Source organism: Trachurus japonicus, chromosome 12 (assembly GCF_045865225.1).
Source record: "Trachurus japonicus isolate A0001 chromosome 12, Traja_1.0".
NCBI classification, from domain to species: domain Eukaryota; kingdom Metazoa; phylum Chordata; class Actinopteri; order Carangiformes; family Carangidae; genus Trachurus; species Trachurus japonicus.
The window spans coordinates 14,452,034-14,473,344 of NC_140918.1; the positions used below are offsets into that span (position 1 = coordinate 14,452,034).

The 21,311-nt window shown below is 41.5% G+C and overlaps 2 protein-coding genes and 1 long non-coding RNA gene across 3 annotated transcripts; 2 read left to right on the plus strand and 1 right to left on the minus strand.

Moving 5' to 3' along the window:
• Window positions 1–1,133: 1,133 nt before the first annotated feature.
• Window positions 1,134–4,280, plus strand: prdm12a (PR domain containing 12a). The gene is made up of 5 exons (XM_085792405.1): window positions 1,134–1,386; window positions 2,739–2,929; window positions 3,102–3,257; window positions 3,506–3,620; window positions 3,814–4,280. Exons 1-5 carry the CDS (start codon window positions 1,155–1,157, stop codon window positions 4,278–4,280), a joined length of 1,161 nt encoding a protein of 386 aa, XP_085648531.1. The 5' UTR covers window positions 1,134–1,154.
• Window positions 4,281–5,902: 1,622 nt separating this feature from the next.
• Window positions 5,903–6,910, minus strand: LOC146977259 (uncharacterized). The gene is made up of 3 exons (XR_015037202.1): window positions 6,716–6,910; window positions 6,234–6,326; window positions 5,903–6,131 (listed from the first exon to the last, which is right to left on the minus strand). It is a non-coding gene; the product is annotated as an uncharacterized LOC146977259 (long non-coding RNA).
• A 435-nt stretch (window positions 6,911–7,345) lies between these two features.
• Window positions 7,346–16,251, plus strand: fbxw5 (F-box and WD repeat domain containing 5). Its single transcript, XM_085793352.1, has 10 exons — window positions 7,346–7,449; window positions 9,181–9,376; window positions 9,473–9,630; window positions 10,890–11,073; window positions 11,596–11,744; window positions 11,934–12,260; window positions 12,657–12,840; window positions 12,973–13,120; window positions 13,648–13,860; window positions 15,053–16,251. Exons 2-10 carry the CDS (start codon window positions 9,190–9,192, stop codon window positions 15,336–15,338), a joined length of 1,836 nt encoding a protein of 611 aa, XP_085649478.1. The 5' UTR covers window positions 7,346–7,449; window positions 9,181–9,189; the 3' UTR covers window positions 15,339–16,251.
• The last annotated feature ends 5,060 nt before the right edge of the window (window positions 16,252–21,311 follow it).

Below are 21,311 nucleotides of genomic sequence, written 5' to 3' on the forward strand. Positions count from 1 at the left end.
TGTCACAATACCGAGGGGGCTCCGAACATCCATGAATATTAAACCGCTTACCTCAACAAGGGCTTGAAAAAGTGAACCACGTCAAAGCAGCTTTGCATTTTTTGCATGCGAACAATGATGCTGCAAGAAGAAGAAAAAAGAAACACACCGAGCTTGTTTCCATTCTTGTTATTCCCGCGCTAACTCCTCATACACACACATACACACTAAAAAAAAAAAAAAATTAATATTACCACCGCATGAATACGAAATGCCTGAGAAAAAAATGGGCGAGCAGCTCCCAGACTCACTGACCCACTTCTGCGGACACAACTCATCACTGAGACTGAACCGGCGCTGTTTCTGAGCTTCAATCCGCCTGTTGCGTTATCAAACTATTTATAGTTGTGCAGCCACAACTGTGCAGCACGTGCATGTGTAAACAGAGAGCAGTCTAACTCACATTCACACTGCTTGAGAACTTCTTCATTATTTGCGCATTAATCGATTTATTCTTTTCTTTTTCTATAGGCTACATCTATTGTGCTAAATTTAGATTTTTTTTTCTTTATTTTTGATTTTTCTTTTCTTAAGAATTAGGTTGTTGTTGTTATTGTTACTGGACTACCCAGCATGCATTTGCAACCTTGCGTAAAAATGTTGCATTAAAACAAATTAAAAATCCGGCTTTAAGTTACTAAAAGTTTCTCTCTCTCTCTCTCTCTCTGTGTGTGTGTGTGTGTGTGTGTGTGTGTGTGTGTGTGTGTGTGTGTGTGTGTGTGTGTGTGTGTGTGTGTGTGTGTGTGTGTGTGTGTGTGTGTGTGTGTGTGTGTGTGTGTGTGTGTGTGTGTGTGTGTGTGTGTTAATGTCTCTCTGCAGCAGGCAGGTCCACACGGTGAGGGGTGTGTCATTAATAAGTAATTAGACAGGGGTCACACCAGCCACTTATATAAAGAGACCCTCTCCGCCGGGGACGGCAGCAGCTTTTACGCACAGACAGTTTGGAGCAGGACGCACAGAGGAGCAGCTCCGTGGCTCCACTCCTCCTCTTTCTACTTTTCCCCGTCTTCTTCTTTTTTCCGATCGCTTGTCTTGCAGCAGCTCCAGACTTTTCTCTTTCTTCAGTTTTTTCTCTCTCCATTTTTTGGTTTTGTTGTTGTTTTGTTTTCTGCAACATGGGCTCCGTGCTCCCCGCAGACGCTTTGGCTCTCAAATCTGGATTTAAGTGTCCGAGCCGGTCGCTGTCGGACGTGATCACCTCGGACATCCTGCACAGCTTCCTGTACGGCAGGTGGAGGAACGTGCTGGGCGAACACCTGGCGGAGGAGCGGCAGTGCGGCGGCGGCAGCAGCAGCAGCCCCAAGACCGCCTTCACCGCCGAGGTGCTGGCGCAGTCCTTCGCTGGAGGTAGGCTCACCTGGACCGGCACATGTGGATCCAGTCTTTACCATTTATTCTGTTTTTCTGTGTTTATGTGGATAAATGCGTTAATTAGTAGATTTTAAAGTAAAAACAAAAAGTCCAACTAGATAGAAACAAACCTGTTAATGGAAATAAAACATTTTATCAGGGTTATCCATACAAACTTTTACCACATTTTTTCCAGTGACAGCAGAATTTTAAGCAGTTTCTCCACTGATATCATCATATATCATTTCCAGCTCCTGTTAAAGAAATCAAACGCTCTTCTCACCAAGTTTCGTGTGCATTTTTCCCCTCATTTTTTTTCTTTTCTTTTTTCTTTTTCTGTTTTTATTTCGAGCCATTTAACACATTAACCCTCACGGAGCCTCTGGACCCCGCGTTTGGAGCCTCGTTGTGCGTGTAACTGCCGCTGATTGAAAGACGCGGGGGCATTAAATTCATTTGGTTAACTTTGTGCTTGACCTGGGAAAGTTTCCACTTAAACCTCGGGGAGAGAAAGGTTTCCTTTCTTCGAGATGTCCCGGGTTTTTATCCCGCATTCATCAATCTCCGGACAGTCTCTTTTCCTCTCTTGGCAGCTATGGGGCTCCGGAGCTTTTCTCTTTCTCTCTCCTTAAAAGATTTGCTGTTCCTCGCATAATGCACCGTGAAGGCTAAATCTAATGCTATTCATTGCATGTCAACCATTTAATCGCCTTTCCATTTTTTTGTTGCAGAAATTCCTCAGTCTTTTAAACAAGTCCTCGTCTCATTCAGCGCAAATTTATTGCTACAAAGTTCTTAAAAGGATAATGAATTTGGAATTAGCCGTTTCTTTTCCAGTAAACTTTAATGAATATCACATCTGAAGCATGACAAATTGCTGGACCCTGGGCAATAGAGGACCATTTAACCCCTATTCAGTCGGGCTTTTTTCGCAGCCTCAAATAAAAAAAAATCTTTGATTTTGACATTAAAGAATCGCACGATCTTTTTTTTTTCTTTTTTCTTTTTCCCCTCTTTTCTGATGCGGATAAAAATGCTTTCCAAAGGGGGTTTCTCTGCACAACAAAAACTTTCAATTCATCCAGATAATCGAATTAAACGGAGGATAAGGTGTAGCTTAATATTTCGTGACTAAAATAAGATCCAGTCCATTTGCTGCATTCAGGGACCCCTCCAGCCACCGCTGCGCCGTGAGAGGCTTTGGCGTCCGCTCCACTGGTGTCTACATTTATGTGCAGTTTTTTTTTTTTTTTTAGTCATGCACATTTAAAAACACACAGTTTTTAAGATCTCGCGTGTGCTGTTTTTCAAAATTCAGTTTTCTCACGTTTCCTTCTTTTTGTTCGCAGAGGTGCAGAAGCTGTCCAGTCTGGTGCTGCCCAGCGAGGTGATCATCGCCCAGAGCTCCATCCCTGGAGAAGGTCTGGGCATCTTCTCCAAGACCTGGATCAAAGCCGGAACCGAGATGGGCCCCTTCACCGGGAGAGTCCTGTCCCCCGAGCACGTGGACCTGCTCAAGAATAACAACCTGATGTGGGAGGTGAGTTGGCACCTGAGTGTGTGTGTGTGGTGCTGAATGATGTGGCTTCATTTACGCAGCCTGTGAAACTATGTGTTCTCACAGACTTTAGTGTTTTTAAAACTTTTTTATTTTCTTTTTAAACTTATTATTTTTTTATAAAATGTTAAACCGGTTTTTCTCGTGCGCTCAGGTGTTCAACGAGGATGGCACGGTGCGTTATTTCATCGATGCCAGTCAGGAGGATCAACGCAGCTGGATGACCTACATCAAGTGCGCCCGGAACGAACAGGAGCAAAACCTGGAGGTGGTTCAGATCGGCAGCAGCATCTTCTACAAGGCGGTGGAGGTGAGAACAGATCTGAGGCCTGAGCGTAAAGCCGGCCTGCTGCTGCTTGGGCCTCTGGCGCCTCTGTGTAGATGTGAAGCCTGAGAGAGAGAGAGAGAGAGAGAGTGTGTAGCAGCACTAAATGTCTTTTAGAGTAGCGCCACCTGCTGGTCAGAAGGAAGAACTGAATAGGCTCTGTGGTGAAAGTGCACAGGTAGCAGTTGTGAAGTTGATTAACTGACCTTTGACCTCTTGGCTTCCTCCCTCAGACCATCCCACCGGACCAGGAGCTGCTAGTCTGGTACGGAAACACCCACAACACATTCCTGGGAATCCCTGGAGTTCCCGGAATAGATGAGGAGCACCAGAAGAAAAGCAGGAATGGTGAGTAGTTTTTTTAATTATTATTATAAGGGAGCATTCTTTAAAATTATATTTGGTTTCTTTTGTAATAATGATAATAATAATTTAAAAAAACAAAACACAACAGACCTACTTTAGAGCATCAACACCATCTGAGTCACACTCGCACAGACAAGGTTTTAAATCATCTCCCTCCTCCTTTTCTTCCTCCCAGATGACTCCCACCCGTGTGACGGCACCTCCTCGTGCTCCCCCTCCTCTTCCTCCGCCTCCTCCTCCATCGCCGTCACCACCGCCGGCCGCATGCGCTGCGTCATCTGCCACCGCGGCTTCAACTCCCGCAGCAACCTGCGCTCCCACATGCGCATCCACACGCTGGACAAACCGTTCGTGTGCCGCTTCTGCAACCGCCGCTTCAGCCAGTCGTCCACGCTGCGCAACCACGTGCGCCTGCACACCGGCGAGCGGCCCTACAAGTGCCACGTGTGCCAGAGCGCGTACTCCCAGCTGGCCGGCCTCAGGGCGCACCAGAAGAGCGCGCGCCACAAGCCCGTGTTGACCGCCGGCGGCGACAACTTGGCCTCACAGGTGTCCCCCCCTCCCCCCCCACAGATCACGGCCATGCCCCACCACCAGCACCAGATGCCCCTGGTGCACCACATCCCCACCATGGTGCTATGATGACGACACAAAGACTGTCACCACCAGTCACGCAGAACAACGATGCACTTTAGGTTAGAGCTGTAGGTGGAGAAGTACAGGGAGCTCCTGATGAGACAAGGGAATAAATGAGTTGATGTGACAGTAAAGCATCTCACAAAACATCTCAACTGCCTTTTTTTTGTATTTGTATAACTTGAACTTGTCTGGTTACCACGTGACAAGACCTCCAGCAAAGAGATGGTTTAATGTTTGTATTTGGGAAGCTAAAATATACAGAAAAAACCCCCCACCTCTGTCCAGATTTAACAAATAATTTGTTATCAGTGTTTCTCTGTGTTATTCAGCGTGTGTCACATGCCACTTCAAATCAGAGACCAGACTTTTTTTTAAAAATACATTTTTACACAGTGTTTGTTTTGCATCACATCCTCACCAGCTCAGGTGAAAAGTACCTTCAGTCAGAGATTTGCAGAGTCAGAGGAAACTATGGGACGTGGCCACCGGTGTGCATCGTTTCAGCTGCATTGTTCCACACTGTAAAATGAGAAATGTCACTTTAACCCTGTACAGACTGTAAACTTTGGAGAACTGTGTAATTTTAAAATTGTATTGTATGCTACTGTACATGTGAATGTAAATACATTTGTGCTTTCTTCTATTCTAATTAAATGATATGATATGATATTACATTCGGGATGAGTTCAATTTGTGAGTCAATCACTGCAATGTTGCTAATGTGCAGCATGCATCTGTTATTTGTAGAGAGTACAATCCTAAACAAACACCAGATTATAATTAAAAACCTAATTCCCTCACTTCAAATCCTACTTTACTCAGAAGTACAAACTTTGTTAATAATAACTAATAATTTAATGGCTTGTTTTCTTTGGTTAGGAGGTCAAGTCCAGAAAGAGATTATGCTTTATTTCACTTCTAAATGAAAATGAATGAGTCTGAGCCGTTGAGGGCTTATGAGGTCAGGAGTGATAAATCTATTCATAAAACTTCCTTTTGTTTTTAAATCCTGTGAAGCGTCTGCGTGGCTTGAGACTGAGTGCAACAGTTATGACATTAATAAGTGGCAGGGTGAAACACTGTGTTGTAAACAGCACATGACTCAGTATCCTGTTGTCCCACAGGAGAGCCTGTGTTCGAACCTGCCAGCCTGGGTGGAGTCCAGAGAGTCCGTGTGGAGTTGGGTTGTTCCACTGACTCTCTGGTTGCTCTGGTTTCCAGTCCAAAGATAGATGGTGTTAAAGGGAAGCTGCATTACTGTAATGCATCGGTGAGCCTGAAGTGTTGCAGGTGAGAATGTGTTTCATGGACAAATTACTGAATGAGACCAATGGACCCAGACCTAGGGGCGAGCAGAGACAAAACAACCAAAAATACATCTAATGAAAGAATTAAATAACTTGTAATTCTACATTTCCTAATGTCTAAGCATATCTTTATATCTCTATATCTTTGGTCAGGTACTAAATGGCTCCTGCAGTTTTTCTTCCACATGATGGCGCCAGACACTCAGAGAGAATCCCACAAGACAAAATAAAGACAAGAGTGTAGATACATTTATGCCACAAACAGTTAGATGATCCCAATTTAAATTTATTCAATTAATCAGAGTAGTATTTTGAGTCACTTCTGTGCCACTGCTGCACTTGTCAACTGTCAGACATTATCCAGCTTCCCAACAAGAAGTTTTCAGACAAGTCTTCATTAAAACAGCTGCAGAGCGACACAGACCGACCGACATGCTGCAGGTGCAGGGATGAGGGCATGTCCTCTCTCCACACTACTGGGATGGATTATAGGGGTCCTTCTGAGTGGGTGAGGTTTGATTACAAGAAATCGACCACACATTCAGCCCTGAAGAGAGAAGAAAAGAAGACACTTTTAAACATCAAAACTATGTAGATCATTATTTCAATCATAAAAATGTTATCACTTGACACAGTAAGAAAGGAGCACCTCCACACCGGTGCTGACATCCTTCTGCTGTCGTCATGTCCTTCTTAGGGCAGCCACAGCAGGAAACTATCCAGTCAGCGGTACGGCGACACGCTGCAGGGAAACAGACAGGAGTTATTACTTTACTTATTTGTCTTCTCAGCCAAAGGTGCTGCCAGGTCTGCTCTGCTGAGATAATGATGGGACAGGTAACCTGATCCCACCCCTATCAGGTTGAACCTATCCATTTAAAATGCTCTGTTTTACACACTGCCCAACAGTGTATTTTCATGTTTTAAGACTTCAATTCATTAAAATTTGTTTCTTCACAAGGTGAAAAGAATAAAGCCCTCAATGGGAAAATAGTCATTGTTACTTTGTTTATAAAACCAGCTTGCTACTACACTGTCAGTTAAAAAAAAATGCAAAAATGGTATTGTATTATCTTTTCCCAAAAAAATAAAATAACATAATGAAAGAAAAGGTTTTAATAGCTCACTTACCTGAGATTATTAGTCACAGCATCTCTTCACTTTAATTGTTTGTGTTGCAGTCCAACTCTGTTGCTCCCACGCATTCAGGTGATGGTGTATGATGTGTGTGCACTTACAGTAGCCTACCTACTATGACACAGCGTTTTTAGTGACAATTAGAACAAGCTCCTCCCTAACAACCTGTTACTGTTACATCAGTGATTTAGAAAATACATAAATGTATTACTAATTAAAATTCAGTCATAAACATGGTGCATTATTCTGCATATTGAGTCCTTTATTTTTCATGCTTTATATTGATGGAAATACTTAGCCTAGGTACTTTTACTCAAGTTGTATTGTGAACTACAACTTGTAACAGAGTAGGTTATTTTTCCACCGGCATAAGCATGCTGCTTTTTTTATTTGATTAAAAACGTTGTTTTACATAGGCTACATGGGAATTAAACATCTCAGAAACATTTTATTCAAAAGATGAATAGTTTAAAAAAGGTTAACAAGCGTAAATGTTACATAAATATATTTTTTTATGTGTTTTTAACGAAAAAAAGCCTGTACCACCTGTGCTGTGAACGCCGGTGATGGATTCAGTTGGTCTGGCTGCGCCGACGCTTCCGGTATCGATTAGTAGCGTCTGTCCGGCTCACGGCTGTTTTAGAGGATTGTTGTTATTTCTCAGTGGCTAGCCGTCAGTGCTAGCTAGCCACTTGGTTTTTCTCCTCCAACATACTTTGATCCAGCAGGTGGGTCTCACTTTATGTCAACAGCTTTGTACTGAGCCAAGCAGGTTAACGCATTCACAAAAGTGCCCGTGTGCACAAGTAGCCGCTTGTCGTCGACATTTAAACCTAAAAGTTCAAAACAAACAAGCTGCGGCTAACGGCTAGCGGCTAGCTCAACGTTAGCTTGTCAGTCATCTCTAGCTAGCCTAGCTGTAAACTAACTGAATGAGATCAGCACACACACGCAAACACACACAAATGTCTGCTTGTCGTCTGCCTTTTTTACTATGTGTGTGATGTTTTCTATGTAAACACGAAGGCTGTGCAGCTTTCTATCAATGTAAACACAGTAACTTGTGACTAGTTTTTTTTTTTTTTTTTTTAAACGTTCGGCGACAAAAATGTCCATGTAAGGTCATCATCTCCACACGACGGCTCGGTTCAGTAAAGAAGAGCCGAGTGGATATATATTTAGCGCTAGATAATAATACTGCAGGTTGGTGTTTTAACTAAAATGTAAGTTAATTCGCATGCAATGTTGTGCAGTTTGTTTCAGGTTGTGTTGGAGGAAATGCCACGCTAACATGGCTCTGTTCCAGCAACGACTTATTATTATTTATGTCACTGAGACACAGTATAAAGCTTTAGGTTCAGTGTCAATGCAACTGGCATAATGAAGGTGTTATAATGAGATGCACAGCTTTGTGGTGTGTTGTCGAGCACACACACACACAGTTTCAGATTGTAACGTTAGAGGTGGGGTCACAGGTTATTTATAGAAACACACAGAGAAACAACATTTACTGACTCATTATATGATATCTTATAATAATATCCTTATGTTCATTCATACAGATTGAATCACCTGCAAAAAAGACTGTACTCAAGTATTTTCTTCATGTGAAAGTAATGTCTAACTTTTTTCCCCCGTCTGTGCCTTAAACATGTTAACTTTTCGTTACAGATCTCTCTAAAATTACATTTTACTCTGCAATGAAAAGTTAATGGCTTGATTACTTAATGAGTAAGTATTATAAAAAAAAACAATTCATGGTTGTATTACAAACTAAATTGTCTCAAAAAATCCCTGGGCCCCAGTTTTGCAATTGTGAGATTTTGCTGACTTACTGATTTGCTCAGTGTGGAAAAATGTTTTAATGTCTTTGAGTTTCAGAGGGTTAGTTGAACAAATTAAAATAAATGAATAAACATAAGACACATCTGAAGATCTTGGGCCTAAGGAAACGTTTAATGTGATTTCTGACATTTTATAGTGTAAATCTTAAGTATGAGGCAATAATCAGCTGATTAATAATTACTGAAACTAATCATAACTCGGAGCCGTATATGAAACAATCTGTGTCTCTGTTTGTGGTGAAAATATTTCGATCCCTCACTAAACGGTGGCACCCCGCTGGTCGGCAAAGTTACCACAGATGTGCATCGATTAAACCACAAGAACTTTGTTCTGTGTTCTTGTGGAAATCCCAGTGGTTCAAAACGTACTGTACATGGGAATTTCAGGGAAATATGTTTTAAAATACAAGACAAATTCCACTTGAGTAAATTATACCAGTCAGGAAAATCCTATTTAGATAAATAGGCTACTTAATTTACCCCCTTATCCCCTTCTCAATAGTTAAAACTGTTGTATAAAGTTATACAACTTGAAGGAAAACAGTATGTTTAAGGGTTTATTTTGCTTTCACATAACATCATGTGTGTATATGTGTCTGTGTGTGTGTTGTACAGGATGTTATTATGGAGTGTAGCCTACTTCTGCCAGACAGCCTGGTGTTGGAAATCTTCCTGCGTCTGCCCCATGAAGCTGTGCTGAGAGCCGGTCTGACCTGCAGACAGTGGCTGGCTGTCTCCAGAGATGAGTTCCTGTGGAGGGAGCTGTTCTACCACTACTACCGCATCCCCCGCTCGGTACCCCGACACCCTGGTAAAGGCTCACACACACACCCGTCTGAGATGTACCACAAAGCACACTTGAGTGAAGTTTAATAATAACTAAATGTGTTATGTACCTTTTATGCAGCGGCTGTGTCATGGTACAGGGAGTTCAAGCGTCTGTTTGACTGTATCCCCTGTGAGGAGGTCCAGACGCTGAGGGAGCACAGCGACCAAGTCCTCCACCTGGCCTTTTCTCACAAGGGTCACCGGTTCTCTTCCTGCTCCAAAGACTGCACTGTTAAGGTAGAAATTAAAGTTTTCACCCTGGATCTTATGTACTTACTTCCTACCAGCGTGACAAGTGATTGTGTTCAGTATCTAGTGTGTTTCCTTTCATTGATTCCTTTAGTCCCACACTAAAGTACACAATTCAGAGCAAAGCAAGCTACGAGTGAATATAAAAACAGTGCCACCTACAGTGCAGCTAATATTATATACAGTTAATAACTATGATACAATAACTTTCAATGTTTCAGTTGGAATAAGAGTAAGATAAGATATGCCTTTATTTATCCCACAATGGGGAAATTCTAGAGTTGCCAGCAGCAGCACAAGTATAAAAAAATTATAAAAATGTACATACAAGAACAAACAGTGCTATAATAATAGTCTGTTTTAGCACTATGTGTGTTGCTCATATACTTAATTTACTTCACTGATTCAGTTCTTTTTTTTTATTTTTTATTTATCTACATGTACAAAGAACATGAGATCATCATGGGTGGTACAGTTAAAATCAAAATATTCTATTACACATACATCATAGCCAAATGTCACACTATTCAAGGTGCATATTCAATCCATTTTTCCCAGCGATCCATGCATTTCTCCAACTGAAGTCTTAATACAAAAGTAAGTCTCTCCATATAGGAAATTTCGTGAATGATCCCGTGCCACTGGATCAATGTTGTAGGATCTAATTGCGACCAACCTTCTGGTTATGGCTTTCCTACCACTTGCCAGGAGAATCTTCTTATGCAAGACTGTTTTTGGAATTTTATCGAGATATAAAATAACAAAAGAAAAATCTAAATCCACCCCTATTATTTTATTTATCTCGGTTGACACCTCCTTCCAAAATAACTGGATTTTCGGACAGGCCCAAAAAACATGAAAGTGGTTCCACATTGTCTCCAACAAAAGCCTCGGCTCTGTGTGCCTGTTCGTAGTGCTGTTAATTTAGGAGTTATGAAAAATCTCACTACATTCTTCCAGCCGAACTCTCTTAAAGATCTTGAATTTGTGGTCGCTTGTGTCTCACATATTTCTATCCAGGTCTCTTCTGATATTTGTGTTTCTGACTCCTTCTCCCATTTTTGTTTAATGTATAACGTAGAGTGATTCACTGATTCAGTTCTAGTGAACAGCGAGGGATGAGATAACGTCGCTGTATGTTTAGTTTTCAGATTGTTTCCTCGTCTGATCTGATAAGCGTGTGAACCACCAGCAGCATCATTAACTCACTTCTTTCCAAAACCTGTCTCCTGGCTTTGTGTGAGCAGCTATGGGACACGGAGCGGCCGGATGGTAACATCTCATTGGTGCACAGCTCCAGCATGCGGCAGTTCAACTGGGGCTACACCCAGTTCTCCCAGTTCAATGCCGACGACAGCCTGCTGCTGGTCTCTGGTGTTTACCTGGGCCCACACCACTCCTCCTCCGGGGAAATCGCAGTCATCAGTCTGGGTAGGAACAACAAACAAATTGCTGAATGGTCATCATCATTTCCTGTTTATCCCTCTCTTGAATATTAATTTGTTTTTTTTTTCCTTACAAAAACAAAGCTGTGGTCATTTGAGACAGTTATGCAGGGACAAGGCTTAATGTTGGTTAATGAAAATATGTAAGTATGGGAGAAATAAAATGATGAAGTTATAATATCGCTGTGATACAGTGATAATAGTCTCATGATGGCTGGGAGTCTGCAGTGAAATGCAGTGTGCACCGACCAGACACATTTAATCATTGTTTGCTTAAACCACGAAGAGCTCTTTTGTGCTGATTCACAGCATTATGTGATGCTTTTATAGCCTCATTAAATTATATTTATATATAAAATGAAAATGCCGTTGTTAGAATGATAAAGTCTAAGCTTGTTTATTATATTTAAATGCAGCCGTAGACCGACAGAGGGCAGGATCGTCTGTAGTAAAGCACGGATGCGGCTCTCTTTTATTCAACTGTGGGTATCCTTCTCCACTGTCACAGAAAATTACACACTGTTGTCACGTGTGAGGAACAAGCCGTACGATGTGTTTGGCTGCTGGCTGAACGAGACCCACCTGATCTCTGGGAACCTGCACTGGATCGGCAACATGACGTCCTGCTCCGTGCTCTGGCTCAACAAAGCCTTCCAGGTGAGAAGGGCTGCTGCTGCTGCTGCTGCTGCTGCTGCTGCTGCTGCTTATTAACTGTGTTTACAGACAGAGCATCTACAGGAAGAGGTTTACACAGGAAGACAGCGCGACAGTTATGAATGTGACATAATCAATCCCGCCCTCCTCAACATCTCTCCTCCTCGTCACTCTTTCCTTTTTCCGCCGCAGGATATTGAATCAGAGAACGTCAACGTGGTCAAGCGCCTTTTCAAGATTCAGAACATCAACGCCAGCACCATCCGCACAGTGATGGTGGCCCATTGTCGTCGTCACGACAACCCGGACTTGGTGCTGGACTACGAGGCTCAGTCCCAGGCCCAAAAGCAGAAAGGGCCGAAGCGGCAGCACCAGCCCCTCCTCTTTGACCTGGGAACGTCCGGCAGCGAAGAGGAAGACGAGGAGGAAGAGGAGTATCAGAGGCAAGCGGGTTGTCAAGGCGCCACGACCTCCTGCCTCCCCCAGTCCACCGCCTCGCCCCTGGAGCACGTCATACAGGTCAGAACCAGAACCAGACTACGCTTTATTGTCCCATCAGGGAAATCTGATTTGGACTCCGCTGCTGCACATCACAGCCTCCATGATACAAAGACCAGAGTAAAAACCTCCTCTTTTTCTTTCTCTTATTTCTTCTTTTCTTTCTTTTAATCTTTTTTTCTTTATTTTATTGTAACTGGATCTGTGTATTGTTTTAATTTATAATTTGAACTTTCTAAGATGCTTGCACATCATCACACAAACCACGAAGGAAACTTGATAATATTGCACAACGCTGTGACCTCAAGTAACCTAATTTAAAATCTGTTTTGATGTAGGTAAAAATACTTTTTCAAATCTGTTACAAACTGTTCTTCATCCTGCCGTGTTTTCTCTCTCCTCCATCATTGTTGTCAGAGCCGTAAAAATGTGGATCCCAGGGAGCTGGCGATCGAGAACCAGGTGGCGCAGATAATGGGCAGGGCCCACACCAAACCGCCCGACCCCAGCGCCACTCAGCCTTCTGAGCCCGGGGACGGAGAGGACAAAACCTACTTACTCTTCACCACCGGCAGCCTTACGTACTCCCCTCACCAGATAGGTACGACCGGCTCCAAGCTGCGGGACTAAAGTAGATGTTGCAGATATGATGCAACACTGAAACTGTGTACTAGAAAAATCAGACAGGCTGCTTTAACACCTCTCTCATGTGGTGGTTGCTCTTCCTTTCCAGGTATTAAGCGGATCAAACCCGACCAGATGACGACCTCTGGGCCTGTCCTTGGCGAAGAGCGGAGTTCAGATGAGTTTTTTGACTCGCTGGACCACGTCATTGATATCCATGGACACATCATTGGGATGGGCCTCTCCCCAGATCACAGGTAAGTAAAATGAGGCCACATAAATGTAGAAAATAGACTTTTGTTGATGTTTTTAACAAATTCTTGACATTTTAATTCCATTCGTCCCACCATGCAAAGATATTTTAGACAGTTATGTTCAAACTGGGTGTTAACAGTTTGGGGAAATCCCTCTAAAACATGTTGTCACCATGTCACCAAGCCAGATCCGTAAAGAAATGGTTTTCCGAGTTTGGTCTGAAAAAACTTTTTCCTCAACCTCAACAACACCAGCTGTGAACCAGGTTTACTCGTAAAACATCAGAGCTCACCCTCACTAATGAGTGGCAATGGGAAATCCCTGCAGCCAATCCTTACCAGTCGTGAGGAGATTATTAAAGCAGCACAAAAACACAAACAATCTTGAACAGGATGTGTGGTCACATATTTTGGCCATGTAATGCAGAAATATCTTCACATCTTGTGTGCATAACAGTAGTGCAAACAAAACCCAACATTTTTTCCACATCAGAAATACTCACACTGACTTCTCTCCTCTCATTGATCAGGTACCTTTATGTGAACAGCCGGGCTTGGCCAGCTGGGTGTGTGATCTCTGACCCCATGTCTCCGCCCCCCATCGCCGAGGAGATCGACCTGCATGTCATCGATCTGAAGAGTCTGAGGGAGGAGAGGAGGAGTCTGCGCGCCCACCGAGCCTTCACGCCGAACGACGAGTGCTTCTTTATCTTCCTCGATGTCAGCAGAGACTTTGTTGCCAGGTGCGTGACGGACTATTTACATATGCAGAACAAAATGCAAACATATTGTAAGATATTTTATCTCTCAGGTGCAGCTTTCACACATCCACATCCAGCACGCACATATGAGGTGGTTGTGAATAGAGAAGTGATACTGATGCAGGAAAGCTTGTTGCCACAATTTGACTATTCACGTCTGATACGAGGCCTCTTATTTTTAGCAACAGACGACTTTAGCAGTGTGTATGTGAATAATCACACATTTTAAAAATGATCTTAAACTGTAGATTGTGTGAACCACAGCGACTGCCGCTATAACTGGAACCATTTGGTAAGTTAATTTGCATGATATTTAGATGCAGAGTATATCAGTGATGGACACACATGTAGAGGATGTGAGTGAGGAGATGGAACATCAAGATTAATTGAATTCACGTAGGGGATTTCCAAAGTCGTACGTTCCCAGAAGAACTGATGGACCAAAATAAAAACCCGTTTGAAAAAGATCATTTTCCATTGAAAAAGAAAAATCCCTAATAAATATGATTTTCTCACAGAATGATAACTAACAATAAGTATTAAATTTTGTTTGAATACAAGGGAAACGTGTTTGCCAGTTTGATTAGATACATAAACCAACAGTTACATGTATATTAAACACTTTTATTTTGAAGAAACAGTAATCACCATTTCAACATTTGGTATTGCACTTCCTCTCTACTGGGTTAAATCATTATTTTATCCTGCATATTATTGCTTATACTGCATGTTATATAATCATAATGTAGAAGCAATGAATATAAATAAATATAAATCTGAGAACATGATTAATAAAACTATTTAATAACAGTTTAACAACTACACCGTTAAGCTTCACAAAAATAAATACGAAAATAATTAAGAAAAGGAAAAAACTTTGGTGTTCTTCAAGCCTGAAACTGATGTGTGGAAAACACACGCAGACTCAGAAAACTATTAAAAAGTGTATTATTTGTTGAGTTGTGGAGACTGAATGAACAAACCTAAAGTAGCTACCAAGGCCGTAGCATCCCACGCGCAGGACGTCCGGTTTTAAAAGGTCAATCGATATTGAAAGTAATTCTGCTGAAGCCCTGGTAATGATACTGAAGCACATACATACGTTGAGTTCAGTGTTGGAATGACTTCACTGCGAACACTTTGCTGACTTGCCCCTCCTCTCTACTACCTGCAGTGGCGCCGAAGACAAGCACGGCTACATCTGGGACCGTCACTACAACATCTGTCTGGCGCGCCTGGCGCACGACGACGTGGTGAACTCGGTGGCGTTCAGTCCCGCCGACCAGGAGCTGCTGCTGTCCGCCAGCGATGACTCTACCATTAAGGTGTGGCGTTCGCCGCGCATGGTCCGACTAGCGCAGGCCCCCGCCCGTCTGCCGAGGCCCCGCGGCCTCCTCTCGTCCTGGCTGGGCCGCAACAAGAACTCCACGCCTGCCAGCAGCGTCAATGGAAAACCATGAGTCAGGTTGTAAAAACACTGAAAGCGGGAGGGTCGGGGAGAGGAAAGTTTGATGGTTTTTCCTCAGTGGTGTGAACATATATGCACTCCATGTATATGTACAGTGTGGTGACAGTCGGTGGTCTTGCTGGAGCTCACGGTGTCGTGATCTGCAGCAGCGCTCGGTGTGTTCAGCTGACAGACGGTGAGCTGTGATGTGACTCAGGGTTAGACACAAGGGAGCGCCATTGCGCCAACAGACTCTGTGTTGCTGTTGTGATGACACGTTGCCACAGATAGAGATAGTGTGGTGTCTGACACTTTTATGCACAAGACAGGTGATGGATCCTGTCCTCCAGAGATGGCTTTTGTCTGTTTTTATCTGTAATGTTGAGTCTGAACGGGCCGGACTCAGGACTCCTGGACCTGAGGTGTAAATGTTCTGCAGAGACGGCGCCGTATCATCATGGTCGTCACGTCCTGCTTATCAGAGACAAAGTGCTGCACCTGAAAACGATTTCATTTTTCTCCCTTATTAATATCCATTTGATGTCTTGAGTATAAACAACCCTATGAACCCCAGTTTTCAGCGGATTATAAAAACCATTCAAAACCAAAAGGGAAAAAGAAGATTGCCTTGGTTTTTAACGATGTCCCCATCCTGTTGTTTTTATGCCCCAGAGATGATCGATCAGTGTTCTGGTAAATGTAGAATTACTGAGTCATTTAACCCTAGAAGATTTGTTAAGGAACAGTTAGCGTGAAGCATGACTGTGAACAAAAGTTGTGGTGTGTGTGTGTGTGTGTAGCAAAATTGTTATAGGGCCTATATTATGTAGAAATGTATTTAAACACTGTCATTCATTAGTAGCACAAATCAGCACCCCTTTAACATGTGAAGCGATTATCAGACACATGAGGGTGAAATCTCAGAAGTTGATCCCTCTTTTCTTTAAAAAAAAAAAAAAAACTTTCCTCCTAATTAAAAATGACAGGCAGTTTGTTTTGTTTTGTTTTCCAAGAAGTAGCTTCCTGCTTCATGCCCCAAATGTTGAAATAGAGCAGGAGGTGCATTGATGTGTGGGAAACTTGTTTTGGCGGTACCGATTCTTTGTCTGTTTGTGGTCACATGTGGTCACTTTTTCAAAGGAGCAACTGGACTTAGTTATTTGTCTAGGAAGACGTTTCACCTCTCATCCAAGAGGCTTCATCAGTTCATGTACGCAACTGGACGCAACAGTTGCGTACATGAACTGATGAAGCCTCTTGGATGAGAGGAGAAACGTCTTCCTAGGCAAATAACTAAGTCCAGTTGCTTTCGATTTAACCTCCTTTGAAATACTATGACCTGGGCAAATGAGAATATGCACCGGCTCATGTGGTCACTTTAATCATCAATCCATTAACCACATCACCTACCCCATCATCATCCAAAATTTGTCATGAGACCTATTATATTCTATTAAATAGTGTGCACATTAGAACAAACAACGTTACATAATTTATTTCTATATATACTGTATATATCCTCTTTAGGATACTTACTTAAGGCAATAATCGTTACATTAACATGCCACTAATTTAATTGTTAAATTTCCTAACATCTAAAAAAAAATAAAAAATTAATAAATATTAATTGACAGTTTTGTTAAAGCTTATGTAAATCTGTTAAAAGAACAGATTCCACATCACAGTCTTGTAAAGTAGTGCAACAAAATTAAAGAAACATCAACAGGACAACGACATTTCAAGGCACACAATGTCACCCAATACCTAAACATAGACATAATGTATGTGTCTAAAGATTCATTTCATAAAAGAAACAACAGTGTTCAGTAAATGACAATGCCAGTGTCATCAACAACAGCAATGACAGTGACATATTGAAAATGGTGAGTAAGCGTGCTTTCACCTCTGATCAGCCCGAAAGTCCTGAAATGTTTGCGTGTACATGGGTTACCCCTCGACTTCCCATCATGCTAGTCACAGTTGTTTTTACTGTTATTGGTCCGATAAAAAGCAAAATTAAAATACTAATGTGACAAGTGCACCTTGTGACTTTTGTTTTTCAAGTGCCGCTAAACCAGCACAAGGTTCATGTACTTTACCTCGTACACATTTATGTTTCCATGGAGATTCCCTGCTGTTTTCCTGTAACTGTTTCAAATAAACTGACTAAAACTAGGAGGTATTTGCATGTTTGGTTATCAAAGAAAATCTCTTTGAATTTACAATTTTTTTCATCTTCACAGACAGCTGATTGAACTCTTGCAAACAGAATTGTCCCTGTTTTGAAATGTGTGTGATAAGTCATGCTCTCTCTCCTTGGTTCCCTTTGAATGTTATTTTTCCTCTGTCGCTCCATCTTTTAGATCATGGTAACTGCCCACTCCCCCTAAAAATAAAAAGCATGTCCCGTTAAGGCCACAAGTCTCAATACATGTCAGATTAAAATCATTTTTTTCCAAAAAGAAACTTTGTTTTTTTTGTGCAGTTTCTTGATGAAAGCTTTGGGACAGTTTTGTTACTTGCAACAAAGATATTTTGATCTCGCTGATTCTCATATAAGAAAGAAACAAAAAGCACCTTCAAGTCCACACAGAGCCAATCAACAATGAAGTCTACTATCTACTATGACGCAGGAGTCCTGTTCTGTGTCAAGGCCTTTTGTACAGTAAACAAAGTCTATACAGTATCATTATCAAGATGACGGTGGTGGTAACAATTTAAGTCTTTCATTCGTCTTTTTGCTGATGTAATGAAGGGACAATAGTCCAAGTAGAAAGTCCCGGGTCTAAACTAAGCTATCTGACTAAAGAGGCTTTATTTAGATGTACATTCTTGGAGCTACTTTTAGCACGACAACATGTTCACACGCATGTAGAACTTCAACCATGTTTTATTACCTTAATTTAGCTTGTTAGCATACTAATATTTGCTAATTTGCACAGTAGAGTTGATGATGACAATGGCAGTGTTCTTCTTGTAGATTAGCAGGTATTGTCTTAAACCAAAGAAGGGCAACTAGGGATCATTTTCATTATCAATTGATCGACATATTTTTCTTTATTGATAAGCTATTCAGTCAGAAAATTGTGCAAAGTGTCCACTGCAGTGTCCAAAGCCCAAAGAGACAAATGTCACCAACACCACAGCAAAAAGAAATACAGTTCAGTTCACTATCCCATCGAACAGAAGCTACTGTATAATTAGACCATGGCATTTTTGCAGAAAATTAGTCTATTGGAAAAAGAAAAACACTATTGTTTCCTGGACTAACTGAATAATCATCAAGAATGTTGAACTAAAGTCTGAGGGATTGTCAAAATGCCACGGTTGTCTCTACTAAATCTAACGCTAATCCATCTAGTAGTTAGTCCAGATTCAGTTGTCAAGGTATTTCTCTAAAACTCATGTGTCAGCCTGGTGGTGGTGCTGAAAAAAAAAGTCAATGGGTGACCGTGACGGTTGATCCTATGGTGACCATGAAACACAGTTTCACAGCTATGTATGATATCTGTTGAAGGTGGGGGAGTGACTGTTAAACAGTCATGCTGCTATGCATCTGTACAACAGCCTTTTCCAGAGCTTTCATCTGCATTTCATGGTCCTCCTCAGCCAAAGACTATCCATCACTCTCCATGTGCTGAGGGGAAGCAGCAGGAGATGCAGCAGAAAGCTGTAAAAAGCCTTGAGCTGTGGATTTTTTGGGTCATAATCTTGACTTTTATTTATTGCACGCTTATTTAGTTGTGTGACCAAAATGACCACAGGTCACATGAGATGAAACCCAGAACAGCTGCAGAAAGTTTCCACTGGTCTGGTTTGGTTAAGTTTAACCATGCTTAGATGACAGGTTTTAGCCGTTAACGAAGGATGTTCGTGGTTAACGCGCTGTAAAAACGCCCGCTCATCACGTAGTTGCAACAGTTCCGAGTTGACTCATCGAGGTTTTAATCAGGAATATTCTGGGTTATTTTTTCTTTGAAAATTTGGTTACCGTTGGGGAAGTCACACTTTATTATAATGTGATGCATAAAAATAACAGTTAATGATTTTAGATTTTTTTGTGTGTGATTAATTCTGAGTTGGTTTTTTTTTGTTGCATATAAAATTGTAAAATTCTGTTAAAGCAGTTTCTACAGCCATGCTAGCAGACCTGTGAGGCTGTAAATGCTAACAAAGGTTAACCATCTTAGCATATCAATTAGCTCAATACATAAATTGATCTGATTTAACATTTGAATTTTAAATTTTGAAAATGACAGTAGATGAAAAGTTGGAAGAACTGAAGTTGCCTTATTATACAAACAAAATCCCAAATATCAACATTCAGGTCAAAGTGTAGCGTCACTGTGCTGCTGGTGTTTGTCATGTGATGCTTATACATGATGTCATGTGAACTGATCCTTTAGTGACATATGAACATATTTACGTCATACATGACTGACAGGTCCCAAGCTCAGTGTGAACTTGCGACCATGTCTTTGCACTCGTATGGCTGATGGATCAACATAACATTTATTTAATTTAACGTATTCAGTATTCATATTCAAATGAAGCTTGTGTGAACTTGAAGCTTGCAATGAAGCCTGCATTGTACTTTGTATGAGCCATCATGAAGTTCCTCTAGCTTGTGAAAGTTTATTGGTGTTGCAATTCCAAGAATTTAATCCCCCCCCACACACCCAGTCTGGTACTGTATTTATGTTTTTCAATTTAAAACCTTAGATTACAAGGCCGACCTTTCAAGTCTGTGGTTACTGAAGACAAGAAATTATTTTCTCAGACTGAACAAAACTCCCTTAAAAGCCTCAGACATTACTCAATTGTAAAGTGAGTCTTCACAGACTATGTACTGACCTTTCTTTGTTAAAAGTCCCTTGTTTTGGGGGAAATGACTTCAGCCAGTACAAGAAATGAGAACCAGCACATCATCACTACCATGTTAATGTCAACAGAGTAACAGCAACAACAAAGTATGTCAGTGTGTGGGTAAACAAGCTGTCGCCTTTTTTTTTTTTTTGTAGGTGACATGGTTGGTTTGTGGTTGTTATTTCCATTTGCACAACGCTGCAGAGGAGGTGACAGCTGCTGCAAGAAATCACCTCAGAGTATATCTTGTCATACAATTTCAGAATCGCCTACAGTGGCCCACAAGGGGAAAATCATCAGTATGGCGAACTGCGTTAAAGGAGACTCCGTGGGATGTTTTTTTGTACCTAAATGGGAGTTGGTGAAACTTGGCAGGTGGGGGAACACTACGTTTTGTGTGCTCTGTCTTGCCTGAGCAGCAGCCTGGCTGTTCACAACACGCAAGAGCATGAAACCACAGTTTGACAACATATGCAGTGGTGTATATATTTCTTCATAATGGACATATTCTGTTTTTACTAAATGGCAATGACCACGGCACAACAGGCTAGATGAAAAAAAAAAGGATAAACACAAGAAGTATTCAATATATTGATGTTTATTAGGGATTAAAATGGGACATTTATTAATAATTGCTACACATTCTTCGGGTAAATTTAAAAGGATGGGAAGCGTAAAGATATTTTTCAAGGTGCCCAGCACTGGATCTATAGGAAAGAAAGGAATTGCTACAGTAAGGTTATTGATACATTTAGATTGCTTCATAATCCTGATCAGATAATACAATAAAGCGGATTAGCACAAAGGATATAATTTATATAGTGGATTTATCAATTTTAGGTTACCAGTGCAGTGGAAATTTGGGCTATGTTTTTTTTTTTTGTAACTTTTTTTTTCAATTGTTATTCATTGTTATTTTGTTTGCATCAAGTTAAACTAAACTTGACATGTTAAATTCTTATTACTCATACTACATCTGAGGTATAAAACTGTTTACTTTAGGCTTGAAGTTTGCTATAAGGTATATGTATGTTAAGTGTTGCACTAGAAGATGAATGCCTGTTACATCATAGACACACAGGAAACTGTGAATACATCTCATTGCCACGTGAGCCACACG